This window comes from Urocitellus parryii, chromosome 6 (assembly GCF_045843805.1).
Source record: "Urocitellus parryii isolate mUroPar1 chromosome 6, mUroPar1.hap1, whole genome shotgun sequence".
NCBI classification, from domain to species: domain Eukaryota; kingdom Metazoa; phylum Chordata; class Mammalia; order Rodentia; family Sciuridae; genus Urocitellus; species Urocitellus parryii.
In genome coordinates, this window is record NC_135536.1 from 26,842,092 (window position 1) to 26,860,990 (window position 18,899).

Sequence of the window (18,899 nt, forward strand, 5' to 3'; positions counted from 1 at the left end):
CCAATATAGCAAAGTATGATCATTTCTACATGCCATCAATTTTTAAAAATAACCACTACCACTTTTTATACTGCTTTTTATTATCCTAAGTCTTTGAAAACCGGGTGCAGAACACCCTTTGGATTGACTAGTTACTGCTCAGAAACCACGTGTGGCTCGTGGCTGCTGAACTAGAAGAAGGAGGTAACAGGAGAGAAGGCGAGGTAGGAGAGAGGGACTGGGCCAGGGGAAAGTGTTGACCACATGAGAGCCGTGTCTGTCCACCAGCTGCAATGCAAGGCAGGGAAGGTTCTCAATGTCCTAGAGAGTGCTGGGGTCATCAGCCTCTCAAGCCTGCGAGGGTAGAGAGGGGGCCTGCCCAGAGTGCCAAGACCAGGGCCCAAGTGGGGTCAGATGTCCCAGAAGGATCCTTAGTGGAGAGCTTCCAACTCCTGCCTCCCGCCCGCCCTCAGCCTCTCCGGCAGGAGGAGAGCTTTGCGGGCTGTGGGCTGGAGGCTGGCTGGCAGGGCGCGGGAAATACCAGCACCCAGCACCCCGGGTGGGCCTCAAGCCAGGAGGCAGGACGGCCTGGCAGGACCAAAAGCTAGCGGGTGACCCCAGGCCCTCAGAGGGCCCTTGGTGGTCCAGACCTCTTACCTTCCTTCAGCATCCCCACTTTGAGGCATTTCATGAAGCGGCAGGCCTGGCAGGACTTGCGCCTCCGTTTCGTGATCTCGCACTCATTGGTGGCTGGGCAGCTGTACTCGATGTTCCCTGCAACCAGACACAGAGAGGGTTGCCAGGCGTCTGCTGTGAGTTTTACAAACTGAGGGCAGCGCGACTATACAGGGCATAGTCAGGTCCAAACCTGCTGGCAGAAGGCTGGGCATAACTGGTGGAGCTACAGCTTGCCCCCACCCAGGGTCCCACAGAGCGGGGCTCCTCACAGTAGGTGCTCTGAGCTGCCATCAGAATGCTTCCAACTCTCTTCCAAGCAGAAAGTCACTCTCCAGATTATGGGTCCAGAACATCCAAACTCACTGGGCTGGCACTTGATCCCAGGAAGAGGAGGACCCCTGTGCTGACCAAGGCATCGGTACTGTCCACCATCGGCAGCTCCTCCCACCTCCAGCCAGGGCCCCTGACTGGGAAAAGTCTGCTGGACACACTGAGCACACAGGTGTCTGGCCTGGATTCTGCCTCCCACTGGGCAGATCCAGGTCACCCAGCCTTGCTGGCCTGAAGGATATCTCCTCCCTCTCACAGGAGTCCCCCTGCTGTGCCAGCTCCTCACAGAGGGATCAAGCCAGACTTTTCATGAACAGTTGCTATATAAGAAATTATGAAGCACTAGTCAGCGTGAGGTGATCACTTATCAAGCACCTTCCTCGTAGCAGAGAGACTTTTGATTAATTTCCGGGTTGCTCCTTCAGTGAAGTACCCCGTGGCTACCATGACCCTGACCCCATGTTCCCGGGAAGCTGAGCCCTAGGAAGGGAAGGGCTTACTGCCAATCACAGCAGAACTTGGAAGTGCCCTGCCACCCAGAAGGCAGGCAACAACAAGTGCTGGAGGAATGACCTGCCAGACCCTGACTCATAGCAATTCCATGAAGAAGGCACTAATTAATACTCCCCGCATTTTACATATCAGCAGCCTCAGTTTGACAAACTGAGGGCAGCGTGACTTCACAGGGCCTAGTAAGGTCCAAACCTTCTAATGCCCCTGTTTCTTCTCAGCCTCTTCTAGGGAGAGGGCGTACAGCCTAGTCAAGGGAGGCCACGGCTGCCTTCCTAGCACAGGGCACGGCGTCCACCCTGCAGACCTTACTGACAACACATATTTGACAAATGTGTACTGTGTTCCTGGAACACACCTGGTGTGGGAGGGAAAGGCCATGGGCGTACCAAGTCTTTCCTTCCAGCCCCTCCAGACACCACTACCAGAAAGAGCAGGGGGAATGTGGAGGCCTGCCTGTCCTCTGAGGCCAGCTGCTTAGGAGCCTAGGGAAAGTGGAAGGGCCACCAGCCCCAAGGACAGGCCTCTGTTGCTAACCCAGGTGGTCTACTGGCCAGGAGGCAAGGAGGGTGTCCTGGGCCTCTCCATGTGGGACACAGAAACCACTTGCTGCCAGGTGTGGTGCCACAGGTCTGTAATCCCAGTGACTTGGGAGAAGGATCACAAGTTCAAGGTCAGCCTGGATAACTTATCTCAAATTAAAAACAAATAGAAAGGACCAGGGATGTGGCCAGTGGCAGGGGAGAAACCACTTGCTACCGGATTTTCTGGAGCAAGTCACTTGCCCCAACTGACAAAGTGCTTCTCAGAGGTCACACTGGTGGCCCCCGTTACAACAGGCCCTCTGACTGCATGGCGCGGCCACCACACTCAGGGACTATCCTTACCCATTTCTACTGAGAGGGAGGCTGACCTCCCAGAAGCACCTTAGAGATCCCCAGGGAGAGCTATTCTCTCTCTCTTCCTCAAGTCCAGCAGGGACGGCTTTCTCCCTGTCCCTCTCCTGCAGGAAGGGGGCTAGAGGTCATCTCTGCTGGAGGGTGGGGTCTAAGAAGGGGAAGGGGTAAAGAGTCTGGGCCCCTCGCCCTCTTGCATCCCACCCTAACCTTGCTCTTGGGAAGTGATTTCAACATACACTGATGCACGGTGACACTAAGAGAAGCAGAAAGGAGGAAATGCACACCAAGTCTCCAACTTGCCTTAGAAGTCCCATCTCTCTCCATCTCCGGCCTCCATTGGAGGCTTCCTCCAGTGGAGTCTCTCCACTCGCCCTGCTCTGCATACTTATCAGTCACTCTGCATAATTATCAGTTCCTGGAACTCTGATCTCAGAGGCTTCCAGGCTTTTGCTCCTGCAGCTGAGAACTAGTTCACAGATACCCTGCCTGAGGCCTGGCCACCTCTCCAGGGCCCCCCCAGGGAGGTGCTGCCTCTCTCACCAGCTTCCCACTGTTGTCCCTACTGCCGGTGTTCACCGGCTCCACTCAAACCAGTTCCCTCTGCAGTCCAAGTACTGCCCCCCATCCAGTAGTTGTTCGATACCTGCTGAGCACCAACACGGGCCCAGCTGCAGGGCGACTCCAGATGTATTGAGTCCTTCTCTCCCTGACAACCCCGAGGGTCAACCTATTTTTCTCCACCTCCCAGATGAGGAGGGTGAGGGAGAGCAAGCCGAGGGAATGCTGGACTGGGAACCCAAGTGGACAAAGGCGTGACCTCCCAGAAATGGTGACCCCGTTGCCTTGGGACGCACCTGCACACCATCACTCTCCCCATGCCCTGCGCCCAAGCTGCACAGAGGCCTGCCATCCCTGGAGGAAGTGGGACCACAGGCTGGTGCTCAGATCAGGGGTCAAGAACGTGTGTAGCCCTCCCACAGCACAAGGACTGAGCACGAACGTCCAGCCTCCAGCGGTGTCCCGACCCTTTAGGGACGTATGTGTAGGAGTCAGTTCTAATTCTACTTATTTATTTTTGTTCCTTTCAATTTGTTTTATGGCCCCAGCGGCTGGCTGCCAGCAAAACCAGGCCGGTGGCCTTGCCTTGTAATTTCTCTAAGTGCCTTCTTGATAAAGCAATGAGATTAATTCACCAGAATTCCTGTGGTCTTGAGGAGAGGGTAGGAGAGCTCAGGAATAGGAAGGGAACACACACACACACACACACACACACACACCCCTGAGGTATGACAAGTTTGGAGATGGGTCTCACAGGACAGAGACATAGCCAATGGCCAGCACAACTTCAAGGTTCTAACCTGAGAGTGTGTCCAGGACAGACTTCTGTGACAGAAGTCACCTGACTTCTCTGAGCCTCGGTTTTGTCCTCCATTAGTGGGCCCATTCCCATCTCATACATTTGCATAGATTCAGAAAGATTCAGAAAGCCCATTAAGGGCTTCAGAGTGCACAGCCGGGCAAGCAAGCCACCAAGATGACATGTTCACACCACCAGGCAGACCTAGCAGGGCGGATACAGCCAGGGGCCCTGGGGCAAGCCTTTTCTGCGGGTCAGATCCCATCCTGACATTTCAAATCTGCCTCCCACAGCTAGACCTCGGAGCTGATGCTACTGTCTGTGGGAGTCAGAGAGGCGCTCCCAGAACCTGACCTGGACTTCCACGTCGACCCCAAGGCAGTGGGTGGCCCTGCCACCAACTCTTGGATCCCGGGCTGCCCTAAGAAGGGAATCCCAGGGGCATCCCCACCAGCTGTCCTTGAACCATGGCCGGGCTCAGGGGTGGGGGCTGCTGAGCTTAGTTGAAGAGATTCAGCTGACTTCAGAGCCTCAAGGCCACCACGTTGAGGGGCTGCGTGACAGGACTGGGCTGGTGGCCACTTGGCTCCACTCCCTTGTTTGTCTCACTCCTGGAGGACAGAGGGCATCCCTTTCCTTCTGTAAGGGCCCGGCGTCCGATGATCTCATCCGAGTCACCAGCTCCCGCCAGTGTCTTCGGCAGGTCGCATGCCTGTGCTGGGCCTCCCACTCCATCTCTGCCTGCATGCTGGGAGCTCCCACTTGGGGTCCCGTGGGCTCCCCACATTCACACAGCCCACCTCGGCCCACCGGCTCCTCTTACTCTATTCCGTGTCATGCCATCAAAGAGACACCCAGCCGCCCCATCACCCGAGTCAGAAACTGAGATGGCACCCTGGGTTCTTCCTCTCTGCTCCTAAAATCTTTTCATCCTATTTCCATGACAGTGTCCCTCTTTCCCCTGAGACTCCCGTAGCCCAGTGGTCTCCAACATCTCCCCCTCCCTTTCTGATCCATCCCAACCCTGACCTTGGAGATCACTAAGAACCTCCCTGGCCAAACCACCTGGTTCTTCCAGGCACACTGAACACAGGTCCACATGCCTCCCCCAAAGCCCCCTGAAGGGCAGGGCAGGAGCCAGGGCTGTCTCAGAAGAATGAAGGAGGCAGAAACCCCATCAGCTAAGAGGGGTCCCAGATAAGAAAGAAGACGTGTTGGCTGCAGACCTTGGAAAACCCCAGGCATGAAGATCAAGAGGGGGTGAAGGATGGGCTGAAAACAGAATCGGCTGGACATCTGTATTGAAGGAGTGATAAACTGCTCAGATCCCCGCTTCCATTCCACGTGGCCCCCAAACATCCCTCCAGCCTGCATGAGAGGAAGCTCTGAAGAACCTGAGCAGAGCCCCCTCCCGGCACACCCCACAACCCAAAGGTGAGAATTTCAGGGATTCTTCTCTGGAGGACCTAATAGCATCAGAGAGAGACCAGCTGATTCAGATAAGCAAATGGAATGAATGCCCTTCCATATCTGTCTGAGCGCCTGCCCCACTGCGCATGCTCACCACACACACACACACGAGTGAATGTACAATTGGCGATAAAATGATAAAAAAGAACTTAAAAGAACTACATACAGTATATGACACAGATTTTTGTCATAAAATTTTAGTAACAGGAGGCAAAGAAGATTTTTAAAACTTCCAGGGAGAATCAAGAATAACTTGTATTTTGGGGTTCTGGGGACAAACTCAGGGATGCACTACTGCTAAGCTACATCTTCAGTCCTTTTTATTTTCTATTTTGAGACAGGGTCTCTCTAAGTTGCTGAAGCTGGCCTTGAACTTACGATTCCTCTGCCTTAACCTCCTAAGTAGCCTATGCCACCAAACCAACAAGTATCAAGAATAAGATTGGCCACCTTGGGGCTGGGGATGTGGCTCAAGCGGTAGCGCGCTCGCCTGGCATGCGTGCTGCCCGGGTTCGATCCTCAGCACCACATACCAACAAAGATGTTGTGTCCACCGAGAACTAAAAAATAAATATTAAAAAATTCTCTCTCTCTCTCTCATTCTCACTCTCTCTTAAAAAAAAAAAAAAAAAAAAAAAAAAAAAAAAAAAGAAAAGATTGGCCACCTTGTCTAAAACTACACCCATTCACCCTACAGTTTCCCGGGCATCTGCAACAGCGTCTACTCAATCTAGAGCCTTGCAAGGGCTAGGCAAGCGCTCCTCACTGAGCGACATCTCCATCCCTTTATTTCACTTTTGTTTTTGAGACAGGGTCTCTCTAAGCTGCAGGGTGGCCTCAGACTTGTCATCCTCCTTCCTCAGACTCCAGAGTCACTGGGATTACAGGCAGGTACCACTGCGCCCAGCTTCAATATACATTTTTTTTTTTGGTACTGAAGATTGAACGCAGGGGTGCTTAAACACTGGGCCACAACATCCCTAGCCCTTTTTATTTTTTATTTTGAGGCAGGGTCTGGCTAAGTTACTTAGGGCCTTGCTAAATTGCAGAGGTTGGCTTTGAACTTGCAATCCCCCCCTCAGCCTCCCGAGCTTCTGGGATTACAGGTGTGCGCCACTGCGCCCAGCCAACATGTATTCTTTAAATGAATGAATCATGCACCACACCAGGAGCTAGAAGGCAAAGCAGAAAGTGTCCAAATTCTAAGCGAAATAAACCAGAAACGATGAAGATAAAGGGTCCAGAAAATAAGGTATCCAACCAGGAGGAAAGAGTCAAGGACACATCAAGAAGGAACTGACAACAGGCAAAGAGATTCAGCCAAAACGAAGACAAAATGGGAAGATTGTGTGTGTGTGTCTGGACGGTTGTGTAACGGAGGCCAACTCTTCATCTTCCGTAACAGTAGATCATGAAATGTCAAAACTGCCAAGGATGAGAACAGAGAGGGCCAGGAGTCCTTATTATATTCCATTATAAAATTTATATTCCTATTATACTCTAAACTAGGAGCACACACAATTTTGGTAAAAAGAATTTAAGATATAAGAATTTAATATGTGGGCTGGGGATGTGGCTCAAGCGGTAGCGCGCTCGCCTGGCATGCGTGTGGCCCGGGTTCGATCCTCAGCACCACATACCAACAAAGATGCTGTGTCCGCCGAGAACTAAGAAAAAATAAATAAATGTTAAAATTCTCTCTCTCTCTCTCTCTCTCTGTCCCCCTCTCTCTCTCACTCTCTCTTAAAAACAAAAAAAAAAAAACAATTTAATATGTGGCTTTAGAAATACCCCAAGCTGGCCAGGAACCGTGGTCTGTAATCGCAGCAGTTCCAGAGGCTGAGGCAGGAGGATCCCAAGTTTGAGATCAGCCTCAGCAACTTAGTGAAACCAAGTCTCAAAAAATATAAAATAAAAAGGGCCTGGGATGCAGCTCAGTAATACAAATGGGTAGAATGCTCTGGGTTCAATCTCTGATAGCAGAAGAAAAAGAAGGGAAAGAAGAATGTGGGGGAGAGACGGAAGAAAAATAAATGTTAAGATATTGCTAAAATTTCTCATTGACTTTTCTGAATCATTTTTGATCAAAGTAATAATTTTCACCTTTTTCCTCAGAATTTCCCTCTCTGCTAGAAAGGGAGTTGATGACACTGTATTTCTTTAAAAAGCATCCATTGTCTCTGTCCCTCCAGGCCCTGACCCCTACTCTGTGAGGCCCAGACCTACTTTTCTTTCTTTCTTAACTTTCTTTTTTTTTTTTTTTTGGTACCAGGGATTGAACTCAGGGACACTCGACCACTGAGCCCCATCCCCAGCCCTATTTTGTATTTCACTTAGAGACAGGGTCTCACTGAGCTGCTTAGAGCCTCACCATAGCTGAGGCTGGCTTTGAACTGGGGATCCTCCTGTCTCAGCCTCCCAAGCCGCTGGGATCATAGGCATGCGCCATGAACCCGCCCAAACAGGCAGTTCTAACGAGCTCCCAGGTGAGACCGATTGCTGGTCTGGGGGCCACATCTTGAGCCCCACTACCTTAGATGACCTCATAAGACCCCAACCCCCCCTCAGTTCCCATTCCTGGGCTCTAGGTTCTGATCGCCATCTCTTCAGGGTCTGTGACTCCACCAAACCCAATGTCCAAAGCCACCTTCATCACCTCGGACCCCTCCCATAATTGAAAGTTCTATGTTTATTTTTCCCTAATGACACTGTCATCTTCTTCCTCATGGCCTAAGTTAAAAATCTAAGAGTCCTTTCCTCAGTCTCCATGAGCCAGTTGCTGTACCTTTAATACCAAATTGACTTTTGGGAGATTTTAAGCCTTCTGCCGGCCGGCCATCCTGGTCTGCCTGCCTTTCCTGGATTGTTACAATCACCTCCTGACTGGTCTCCCCGCCCCCAGGCCCTCCTGCTACCAGACCCTCCTTCCTATCTTGGACAGAATTATATTGCTAAAAGGAGATCTGATTAATCCCCTGCTCAAAAACCTTCCAGGGCGTCCTGCAGTCAAGCATAAATAACAAAACAATTACTATTTATTTCACGGTTATCGGATGCCAAGCACCGAGTTCAACTTTACGAGCACGTCTCATTTAGTTTTTGTAATCATGCTCCAGGGGCAGAAACTATTTATTAGCCCCATTTTACTAACAAGGAAACAAAGGTTCTGAAAAGCAGTGTCTCACCCAGGGATACATAAGTCAGAAGGTGCCGAGCTGAGGTTCTCAGTCAGATTCAACAGCCCTCCTCTGGACTCTGTGTCACCTGAGCCCCAGACTAACCAAACTCTGACCTGCACCCCGCTGCAGTTTCCAAAAGAGGGTTGTAGCCACTCCTCTGTAGTTCCCCCAGGACCCTGAAGAAAGCTGTGGGTTTGACTCCTTCTCTATAGAAGAAGAAACTGAGGCCAGACATGAAAGTCCCTGCCCAGGGTTAGCTGGGTTGGGACCCTACCTGCTCCTGGCTCCCACCCACTCCTGGGCTTTGTCTCCGCACCACTCTGTGTCCTCAGGGATTCGCCAGCTTCCTTCCCCAGGACACCAGGCCTGGACGCGATCCAAAGCAGAACTACCCATCAATCACACCCCGCCTCTCTCCCTGGGGACATTCCTGCCAAGCCTGCATCTGGGCCCCAGGTGAGCAGAGGAAGCCCAGTGCCAGTGTCCCTTCTCACTTGCTCCTCCTTAAGTCAAGGCCCAGGAGTTACTAGAAGATCTCCCAGTGTCCTGCAAAGTTGACCAACTCTTCAAACTCAGGGATGGGTCAGACTGGCTTGGTTCTCAGTGTAGCCCAGCTCTCTCCATGCCCTGATTCACCTTCCCCCCCCCCCCATGGTATGGTGCTGGGAATTGGACCCAGGGCTTTGAGCATGCTTAGCATGGCTCTACCTCGAAGTTTGCGCCCAGCCCCTCCCCCTTACAGAAAAAGGTGGTGATGGGGGTCTTGCTGTGTGGCCCAGGCTGGTCTCAAACCCCTGGAGTTCCAGTGACCCTCCTGCCTCAGCCTTCCAAGTAGCTGGGACTGCAAGGGGGCCACCACACCTATCATCATGGCCCTGGACCTACCTCTCCAGGCCCTTCTCCTTCCATGTTGCCTCCACTCCCTCTGCTCCTACTGGCCTTCCTAGAGGTCCCCAAGTCCTCGCTATTGCCTCCAGCTGGAACGCTGGCCCCAACATCCTTGCATGGGCTTTAACTTTGAAAGCCACCTGTTCCTGGGGGTGTCTGTCTGTCTGTCTCTCTCTCTCTCTGGTCTCCCTGTTCTCCCTCCCTCCCAGCACCTGGCTCAGTCTGCTCCTATGTTCCTTATTGACCATCTGCTTTCCCCTGGGATGCAAGCCCACCAGGACAGGGCTCGTCACTCTGTCCCTAGCTCTCAGATCAGTGCTCTGGTGCTCAATAAATATTCACCAAACATCCAACAACTGCTTCAGAAGCTCAAAGGCAAGACAGGGTTTCCCCCCAATACTGTCCTGGGGAAAAGAGGAACTTGCTTAAGATTTGATAAGGTCTCATACTAGAAGTGCCATGATGTTAGTCACCATTTATTGAACAGCCAACTGTGGACCTATTGCCCTAAGACTGCAATCAATGCGTGACACCTACATAAATCAATATCCATGGGAGCAAATATATGCACATAAACACAAACTTAGTCATTCCCAGGAATGTGACCTTATGATAACAAAGGCTGTGCATCAAAACCCAATATTTCTCTGTTGGAAAAATCATGATTGCAAATCAACACAAATTTTAAAAAAAGGATTGCCCTAATGATCCAGGTGTGCAGTTACATCTTAGAAAACATGTAGGCCAGATGCGGTGGCTCACACCACTAACTAAACCCAGTGACTCAAAAGGATGAAGCAGTAGGATCATAAGTTCCAGGCCACCCTCAGCAATCTAGTGAGACCCTGTCTCAAAATAAATAATAAAAAGGACAGGGGAGGCAGGTCAGTGGAAGAGCACCTTCGGGCTCTCTAATCAGTATTGCAAAAAAATAAATGAAAAGAAATTAAATAATAGCATGCTCAGGGAGGACAGCAGGCACACAACCACTAAATCTCCGTAACTGAGATGGCCGTGAAGCCACGGCGTCCTGCAAGTCCAGTGTCCAGTGGATCTGTGGAAAGCGGGCAAACACACTTTTGTCGTCAAAACTCCACACGAAGAATTGGAGAAACCTTGCTCCACAAAATGTGAGGAGGAAAAAAGTTTTCTAACAGAATGTGTTGACATGATCTGGATTCCTACAAGTGTACATATGTAAAGTGGCCAAAGCCCTTTGGTTTGTCCCACTGAGGAAATGGGGGCCCACTTTGTTGGGACACTTGAGAACATTCTGTGTGCCAGGACTGTGAGAGGACATGGGGTCAGTGAGAAGCAAGGTCAGTCTCACACTGTCCCTTCAGAGCCTCCTGCCTTACTGAATCAGACCAGCGATGGCAGTGACCACATGGGGAGATCGGGGCTGATGGGGCAGGTGAAGATCCACAGAAGCATCCAGAATGGGCACCAGTCACGAGAAAGGTGGAAAGGAGTCAAAGAAGGCTTCCTGAGATGTGGGAATAGTAGGACAGCCATGAGGAAACGTTCCTGGGTGTTAAGAACTGGAGCTGGGGAGGGAGGGGAGGGCAGAAGCCTCTGGGTTTCAGATGCAGCTGAAGCCGCGGGCTCAGTAGGGCACACCTGTAATCCCAAAGGAGGCTGAGGCAGGAGGATCCTGAGTTCAAAGCCAGCCTCAACAACGGTGAGGCGCTAAGCAACTCAGCCAGACCCTGTCTCTAAATAAAATACAAAATAGGGCTGGGGATGTGGCTTAGTGTTCAAGTGCCCCCGAGTTCAATCTAAGGTACCTCCCCCAAAATATACTGGGCACAAAAAAGTGGGTCAAGGACTGAGAGGTGGGGAAATAGAGACTGCAAATCAGAGAATGAGGGGAGTGTTCTGAAGACTGAATTGAGCTGGGCACATGCATCTCATTCCAGTGACTGAGGCAGGAGGATCCCAGGTGGAGGCCAGCTGGGGGAACTTATCCAGACCTGGTCTCAAAATAGAAAATAAAAAGAGTATGGGAGGTAGCTGGTGGCGGAGCACTGGTGGCATCAACCCGCAATACAAAAAAAAAGAAGACTGGAGTTACTAGAGGTATTTTAAATGCTAATGGAAGGAAGGAAGAGACCAGAAAGTGAGAAGGGAAGACAGAGGAGAGGAGCTGGGGGTGGGGGTGAGGGTCTCTGGGAAGAGGGAGGAGACAGGGCTCCCAGCTAAGGAGGCATCTCTTCTACTACCACATGTGGCAGGAGTGACCACAGAACCAGCGAGTGGAAAATGGCAGACATGGGAAAGAGTGGGGAGGTCTGATGGCAGTATGCTCAGAGACTCCCAAGTGAGGGCCTTCTCATTAAACAGGAGCCGGATCACTGCTCTGAGTTAGAGATGCAGTAACAATGTCCAGGCTGGAAAGGGCCCTGAGGCTGCTCCCCAGGCCACCCCACTACTTAGGTCCTCCTTTCCAGGTGCAGAAGACCTACAGGGAGGGGATCACTATCAGGAAGATAACCGCATCAGGTGGTAGGTGGCCTCCATTTCCCCAGGTGTGGTGCCTTTGACTAAATCTGTCTTCTTTTATCTGCTTCCAGGGCTGGCCAGTCCTCAAGGATGGGCAGGTTCCTTTAGCCAGACCAATAAATTCAGTGGGACTCTCCTCTGAGGTCTCCCCTTTGCCTGGAGCTGTTCCGTTCCTTCAGGAAAGAGCCTTGGTCTATCTCTGAGCTCATCTGCTCTCCCTGAGTGGGCCAGGGCCCCAGGACTGACCTCAAACTCCACTTCCCAGCTCGGACCTGGGCAAAGTTGGTATAAGCACTACACATGCACCACTAGGGGGTTGACGGTAAGCCCCCGAGAGCTTGGGGTCTGGGGCTGGAGTTCAGAGGGGTGCAAACCGTTTCCGGAAAAGACAGTAAGTATTTTAGGCCTGACAACTGGGTTGCAACTACTCAGTTCTTATCTAAGATCAAAGCAGCCACAGATGATATGTAAAAGGACAGGTGGGGCTGTGTTCCTGCCCTACTAGATTTGCAAAAACTGGTGGCTAGCCGCAGGCTGTGATTTACCTTTCCCCTACATCCCCTCCCTCCTTGCCCCAGCGTGCTTGGAGCAGCCACCTAGCTCAGAACACCCAGCACACAGTACTGGAAGAGGATGGCAACCAAAGGCTTTCTCCCTTCAGTCTTTCCTGGCACCCTTGCTTCTGCAAAATTTCTTCCCACACTGGCACAAGCATTGGATTGAGCTGACCAAAATGATGTAAGGAGAAGGCAGACGGGAGCTAGTTAGAATGGCTTCCAGAACCTTCCAAGAGTTAACATACTTGTGAAAAAGGATCATTACAGGACTAAAGCCCTCCACCCAAGTGACTTAAAATTAAAAACAAAAAAAGGCCTTGGGCTTGGGGTGTAGCCCAGCAGGTGAGAACTTGCCTAGCCTGGGAGGGGGAGAGGGCAACTCCCAGCAGCCCCCTCCACACACAAAATTGAAATGGCGTAAATGTCCCTTAATCAGGTGGGCTTAGGAGTCTACGTGGGGCCTGCAGACTCAAGGGCACTCAGCACTGCATTCTGGCTATTTGGGGACAGGAGCCATGTGCCTGACTCTCCTGTCTCCGCACCTTAGATGGAACAGGTATTCAACAAATGCCCACTGAGTCTGTGGTTGCACAGAACAGGCCATCATTCTCTTCTTTATACTTGCATTTTTTTCAAAAAATTTCTATAATTTATGTTACGTCTAAGAACAACAAAATTCAAATCACTTTTAGAACAAAACTGAAGAGTTAACGAAATAACAGATCATCTGTCCCCCTTAGAGTTGACTCCTCCCTACTCTGGGCAGAAACCTCCTTCCAGGTGAGTGTGGAATCTCCCAGTGAGAAGGGAAGGGACCAGGCGGTTGTGTTTGCAGGATCACTGCTATTTGTCTTTTGACTTCTAGGAAGTGATAGTTATCCTATTCATGGTAGCAGATAATTAAGATTATTTACAAATCGTTCACGTGGACTTCAGGCTGGCAGAGAACATACTCAGCCACCGGGCCTCTGGAGAGGGTGCCACAGGGGTTCTGGGTTCTACACCACCAGCTTCTGCTGGAAAATTTGATCCAGAATACTCCAGCCCCGTTCAAGAATGGCATAGAAAGAAAAAAAAAACATGATTGCCTCTTACAGAGCAGCGCTCCCAAATCTGGTCTCAAAGAGTTGAAAATAATAACAATCTCACCAAGACCACTTCCCAATTTAGGAAGAAAAATGCTATTTCCATAACTTTTTAAATTGGTGTCAAATATCCACTGACTCATAACAAGATCATCAGCCAGGAGGCTCTCACTCATGGCTAAGGCAGTAGACACACAACACATTTCAAATATGGAGACCCCAGGCCTTCCTCCACGTGCAGGGGGTATAAAGCTGGCCCATGACTAGCCTCACTGTGTGATCCCCAGCACCACCCAAATTTTTAGAAAATAAGTTTATGTAGATTACAAAAACTGGTTCTGTAAGATCAAAAATATGTTAAGTGATATTGTTAAAGTGAAAATAATCATTGTAGCCAGGCACGATGGCACACACCCCTCTGATCCTAGCTACACAGAAGATTGAGGCAGGAAGATCTCCCAAGTTCAAGGCCAGCCACGGCAACTTAGCCAGGCCCTAAGCAACATAGCAAGACCCTGTCTCAAAATAATATTCAAAAAGGGCTGAGGATATAGCTCAGTGGTAAAGTGCTCCTGGGTTCAACTCTCAGTACGGCAAAAATAATAATAATTGTAAACCTTTACTTAGCACTTCCTAGATGCCAGGCAATATTTTAAGTGCTTCATATATCCTAACTTGCTCATCTATCATTACAGGTCCATGTGAGGTAGGAATGGTTAGAGAAGAAACGGAAGCACACACAGACTCTGAGGCAGCACACCCAAGGTTCAGCTACAAGGTAATGGGTGCAAAGGGCTGACCCAGGGGCCCAGGTGACTGGCCCATGCCTCATCATCATCTAGTACACAGACCTGAAAAAAGTTCAACCCTAATGCCTTCGACTGGCTGAACAAATTGTCACCTGAAGAAACCGTAACAAATATTTATTAAATGAATATAAACAGAATCCTCCCAGAGAAGCTCAGCTTGCTTCTGCTAAAAGAGAAATTGGGGGAAGAAGGTAGGCGACAGAGGGCCTTGGGCAAAGGATCAGGGACAGGACAGAGGTCTCTGGGTTTCTCTATCTGATTTGCAGTTGAGTGTCTGGTAGGAGGGCACCAGGTCCTCTCAAGTACCTAGGGGAGCACGGATTGTTGTCTATGCTGTCCCAGCACCTACAACAATGTCTGGAACTTAGTGGGTGCTCCATAGAAAACTTGGCTGAATGAACGGAAGTAAGTGCTCTGCTCCAGCCCTGCTGTAGTAAGACTCACAGAGGTTCTGGGTGCCATGAACTTGATATCAGCCCTGTGAAGGCGTACCCACCAATACCCCTAACTGACCTGTGGGTGACTATACAGAAGGACCCACCAGGCACTCCAGTACCCATAGAAAGAGACACACACACCCCCTGGTCATTGGAGCATGATTCAGCTAATATGCAAATGAATCGGGGAAAAAGCTTAAAGATCCGCCAAACCAAACTAGGATCCCAACATGGTAACCATCTGTCCCATTGCAGACACGTCTGCATTCTCCACAATGAGAAAACATTCATAGTTTACTTGTGCAATTAAAAGATGAAAACAGAGATGGGAGTTTCGTTTGTGGTAAAGTGCCTGCCTCCAATGCCTGAGGCCCTGGTTTGATCCCCAGCACCACAGGGGGAGAAAAAAGAAGTTAAAAGCAAGCTGGTGTGGCGGCCCAAGCCTGCAATTTCAGCAACTCAGAAAACTGAGGTGGAGGATCCCATGTTCAAGGGCAGTCTGGGCATCTCAACTCAGGTCCCATCCCAAAATAAAATAAAAAGGGTTGGGATGTAGTTTAGTGGTAGAGCAGTTGCCTACCATGTAAGAGGCCTCCAGAACAGGTCAAACAAAACAAAAGATTAAAAATAAGAGAAGGATGCTTTATATATACTCCACTAGGTTTGAAAAGGCAGGGCAAGATGATAGGTTTTATGACTTAAAAATAATCTTTTTTTTCCCCTTAGACAGGGTCTCCCTAAATTGCTGAGGCTGCCTTGAACTTGGGATCCTCCTGAGTTGCTGGGATTGTAGGCGTGCACCGCCACGACTGGCTTTGTTACACACACAAACACACACACCTGTAGGTTGAACCCAGGGCTTCACTTGTGCTAGGCAAGCGCTCTACCACGGCACTACAACTTCTTTGGCTGGGGGCACACGGTTGGGTGTTCCCCATACCAGGTGAGAGGCACACATCTTTAGGTATTTGTGTGAACTTTCTTTGGGGCTTCTGGGTCCTGGTCCAGAATTCAGACGCAAGAGGCCCTGAGCCATAGGAATGAGGCCCTTCAGAAGCTCTGCATCCAGGCGCCAGAAGTGGAAGGGCCCGGCTCTCCAGGGGGCCAGGGCACCCCCACCAGCACCTTGCACCCAACACCCTGCACCCAAGCCCTGCGCAGCCCGCCACACACCTTGGATGGTTCTCTTGAAGAAAGCCTTGCAGGCCTCGCAAGAGGCCACGCCGTAGTGGTAGCCAGAGGCAATGTCCCCGCACACGAGGCACAGGCGCTTGGGGATGGCGTTGAGCATGTACTCGCACTTGATGGCCGAGTCCTCCATGATGCCGCTGGCACAGTCCTCGTAGCTCTTGCGACACGGGGTGCCTCCCAGGCCCGCACCTGCGAACATGGGCGGCGAGTCCAGACCGTTGGCGTGGGTGCCCAGGGCCAGGCCAAAGCCACCGCTGGCGTCCGATGAGCCGCTGGGGCTGTGGTGGCTGAGGGCATCAATGCCCGAGGACGGGCTGGACGGCTCTGTCTTGATGAAGGAGCCACAGCTGGAGCCCAGGTGCCGGTCGTCTGCGGACATCCTGTTCAGCAGCCTGTGGACACACGGCAGAGTCAGTGCCAGGGAGGTGCGAGCGGGGGCGGGGCGCGGCCGGGGGCGGGGCCGGGGCGGGGCTGGACGCCCAGCCCTGGGGCATGCTGGTGGCCTTGAGGGCCCGGAGGCACAGTCCTGAGCAAGTTTCTACCCTTATCACCTCTGCAGACTTCTGAGTCCTCAAGGAAACTGTTTAGATCAATGAGCTTCAGATCAGGATTCCCCGCGCTTTGCAATAACTGTTCAGCCTAAATATCTTTCCAACCTACCTGCCTAACAACAGGTGGCCGCTACAAGTTCACTGCCCCCGGTGGCAAGCCCTGGATCCGGCACTCTAAGTACCATGGCCTGATAACCCATTCCACCGTGTCCTTCATCGATGATGGCAGCCCCACCAGTGCACGAGTAAGCGAGAACTTGGCGCTTCCTACAGTACCTTACTGCCACCAAGGCCAAGTCTTCTGACCGGGGCAAGAGGGGCACCAGCTAGACCGATTGCCCTCTGGGTTTTGCTTTAGTCCAGGCTTGGTAATGGAGGGGGCGTCTGGAAGGCAGCTCCCTGACCCCTCCCTGTTTCCCTTCCTAACCCTTAGGGAGGACATCTCCTACCTAGCCGATGGATCCCCCAAGAAACTGCCTCATCAAACTGCCTCCATCAGAGAGCATGAGGGAGCCTTCCAGTCCCCACTGCCCCTCCTCCAATTGTTTCTTTTGTTCTCAAAATCCTGGCCTCCAGTGATTCTCCTAGCTGGGACCAGGGACAATCACCACCATGCCCTGCCCCCAACTGTTTCTTAACCTTGAGTTTCTTTGTTTTGTTTTGCTGTGCTGGGAATTGATCTCAGGGCCTTGCGCATACGAACACGAAGGTAAGTGCTCTGCTCCTGAGCTAGCGACCTCCCCGTCTTGAACATGGACTTTCTTAGCCTCTAAGCCACCCTGCTCCACCAGGAAAACATGGCAGGGTCACTGCAGGACAGTAGATGGTTTTCCCAACCCAAAGCCCCTGGGTTTCAAGCCACGCTGGGTGGGTGTGGCCCTCCCACATCCCAGCTGGGGACCTTCCTTCTATGGGTATGGACAAGAAAAGCCGTGCGGCTGGGCTCACAGAAGGGAGATTGGTGTTCAAGGGAACCAAGCTGCCCACCATATTCTAGGACAGATAACAGGAGGCCTGGCCTTGTCCCGACCACGTGATCTTGACGCTCTGTGAGCCTCCTCTGCGGAGGGAGTGCGGAGGCCAGTGCTTTTGCCTGAGGGACAGGTGAAAGGAAGGCTGGGAAGATGGCTGACAGCTCTGGGTGGAACCACCCACCACCCAGTTGAAGGAAAGAGGACCCCTGGACGGGCCGGAGGGAGGGTCTCAGTGCTGGAGGGCACAAGGGGGCGGCCAGGGTCTGACCTCCAGAACCTCTCAGAGGTAGTGGTAACTTGTTTGCCAGCCCCCTTTTCCCGGCAGCCCAGAGAAGTGCTGCCTAGTCATCCCCCAAACCAACCCCACATCCCAGGCCCTAGCTACACACCAAGACCACAAATGTGTCTGTGGACCCTCTGACGGAGGGCCCTCCGTTGTCTCTGGTCCACCGATGAGTTCATGGTCAACACAACCTCTGACGGGTTTCCCCATCTGCGTTTGCAAATGTTCAGAGAAAGAACTCTGGTTCCATACAGGTGGTTTGTTTTGTTTTGTTTTATGCTTTGGGGGTTTCCCTTGTTGGTTTTGTTCTGTTTTGGTTCTGGGAATTAAAACCAGGATGCTCTACCACTAAGCCACACTCCAGCCCCTTTTTTTTTTTTTTTTTTTTTTTGATAAGGGTCTCACTACGTTGCTGAGGCTGAGAATTTGTGATCCTCCTGCCTCAGCCTCCTCAGTGGATGGGATGGCAGGCATGTGCCATTGTGCCCAGACTACCCAATACAACTCTAAATAGAAGCTGAGAGATGCAGATCCCAAGACAAAAGACCCACCTAAGGCTCCTGCTCTCAAGTTCACAATCCCCTGGAATGTAGTCTGTGAAGACAGAGGCTCTGGGTCTCTTCTGTTCCAAATGGAATGTTCCTGAGTCCTAGGAGACCCCCCCCCCCCCCGCAATTCCCCAGTCTCCCCTGAATTAGTAGAAGTTCCCCTGGTTGAGAGTCTCCTTGGGGCCTTTTTACATATCTCTGGCCAGTGTCCTGTCATCTCCCTGGACAATGCCACCTACTACCCCCCCCCTCCAACCATCAGTGACACGTCCCCAGGAAATGCCATCAGCCTGGCAGGAAAATCTGCCTGCACAGACAGCGATGGCACCTGTGGGCTCCTTTCCAGATGCCCTTCCTCAGGGCACGTGAAGGACAGCTGACCACACACTCTTAAACTTTTAATCCCTTTCTTCTCTCCTGATAGCTGCTTTAGGTTCTCCTCTTCACAGGAGAACCCCAGTTCTACTGCTGGGCCAGAGCTTCTGGACCCTGCCACCTATCTAGCAGACCCCAGAGGAAGGGCACTTCCATAGAGAAAGTGCACTCAGGAAATGCACTCGACCTAAACAGTCACGATGGTAGTTATTGTAGTACATGCCCCCTGACTTAGAATTGTCCCTGGAACCCGGTATGGTGGCACACACCTATAATCACAGTGACTTGGGAGGCAGG

At 51.5% G+C, this 18,899-nt stretch overlaps 1 protein-coding gene across 3 annotated transcripts in view; it reads right to left on the minus strand.

Annotated features, from left to right (window-relative positions):
• Esrrb (estrogen related receptor beta) overlaps window positions 1-18,899 on the minus strand; it is a 159,736-nt gene that overhangs the window by 34,004 nt on the left and 106,833 nt on the right. For 2 of the 3 annotated variants that reach the window (XM_026402058.2, XM_077799506.1), the window contains exons 2-3: window positions 15,854-16,263; window positions 637-753 (exon numbers count right to left, since the gene is read on the minus strand). In XM_026402058.2, coding sequence (XP_026257843.1) covers window positions 637-753; window positions 15,854-16,263 — 527 coding nt within the window. Of the gene's footprint in view, window positions 1-636; window positions 754-15,853; window positions 16,264-17,785; window positions 17,804-18,899 lie in introns of those variants that run through there. The other variant, XM_026402066.2, reaches the window with a different exon arrangement.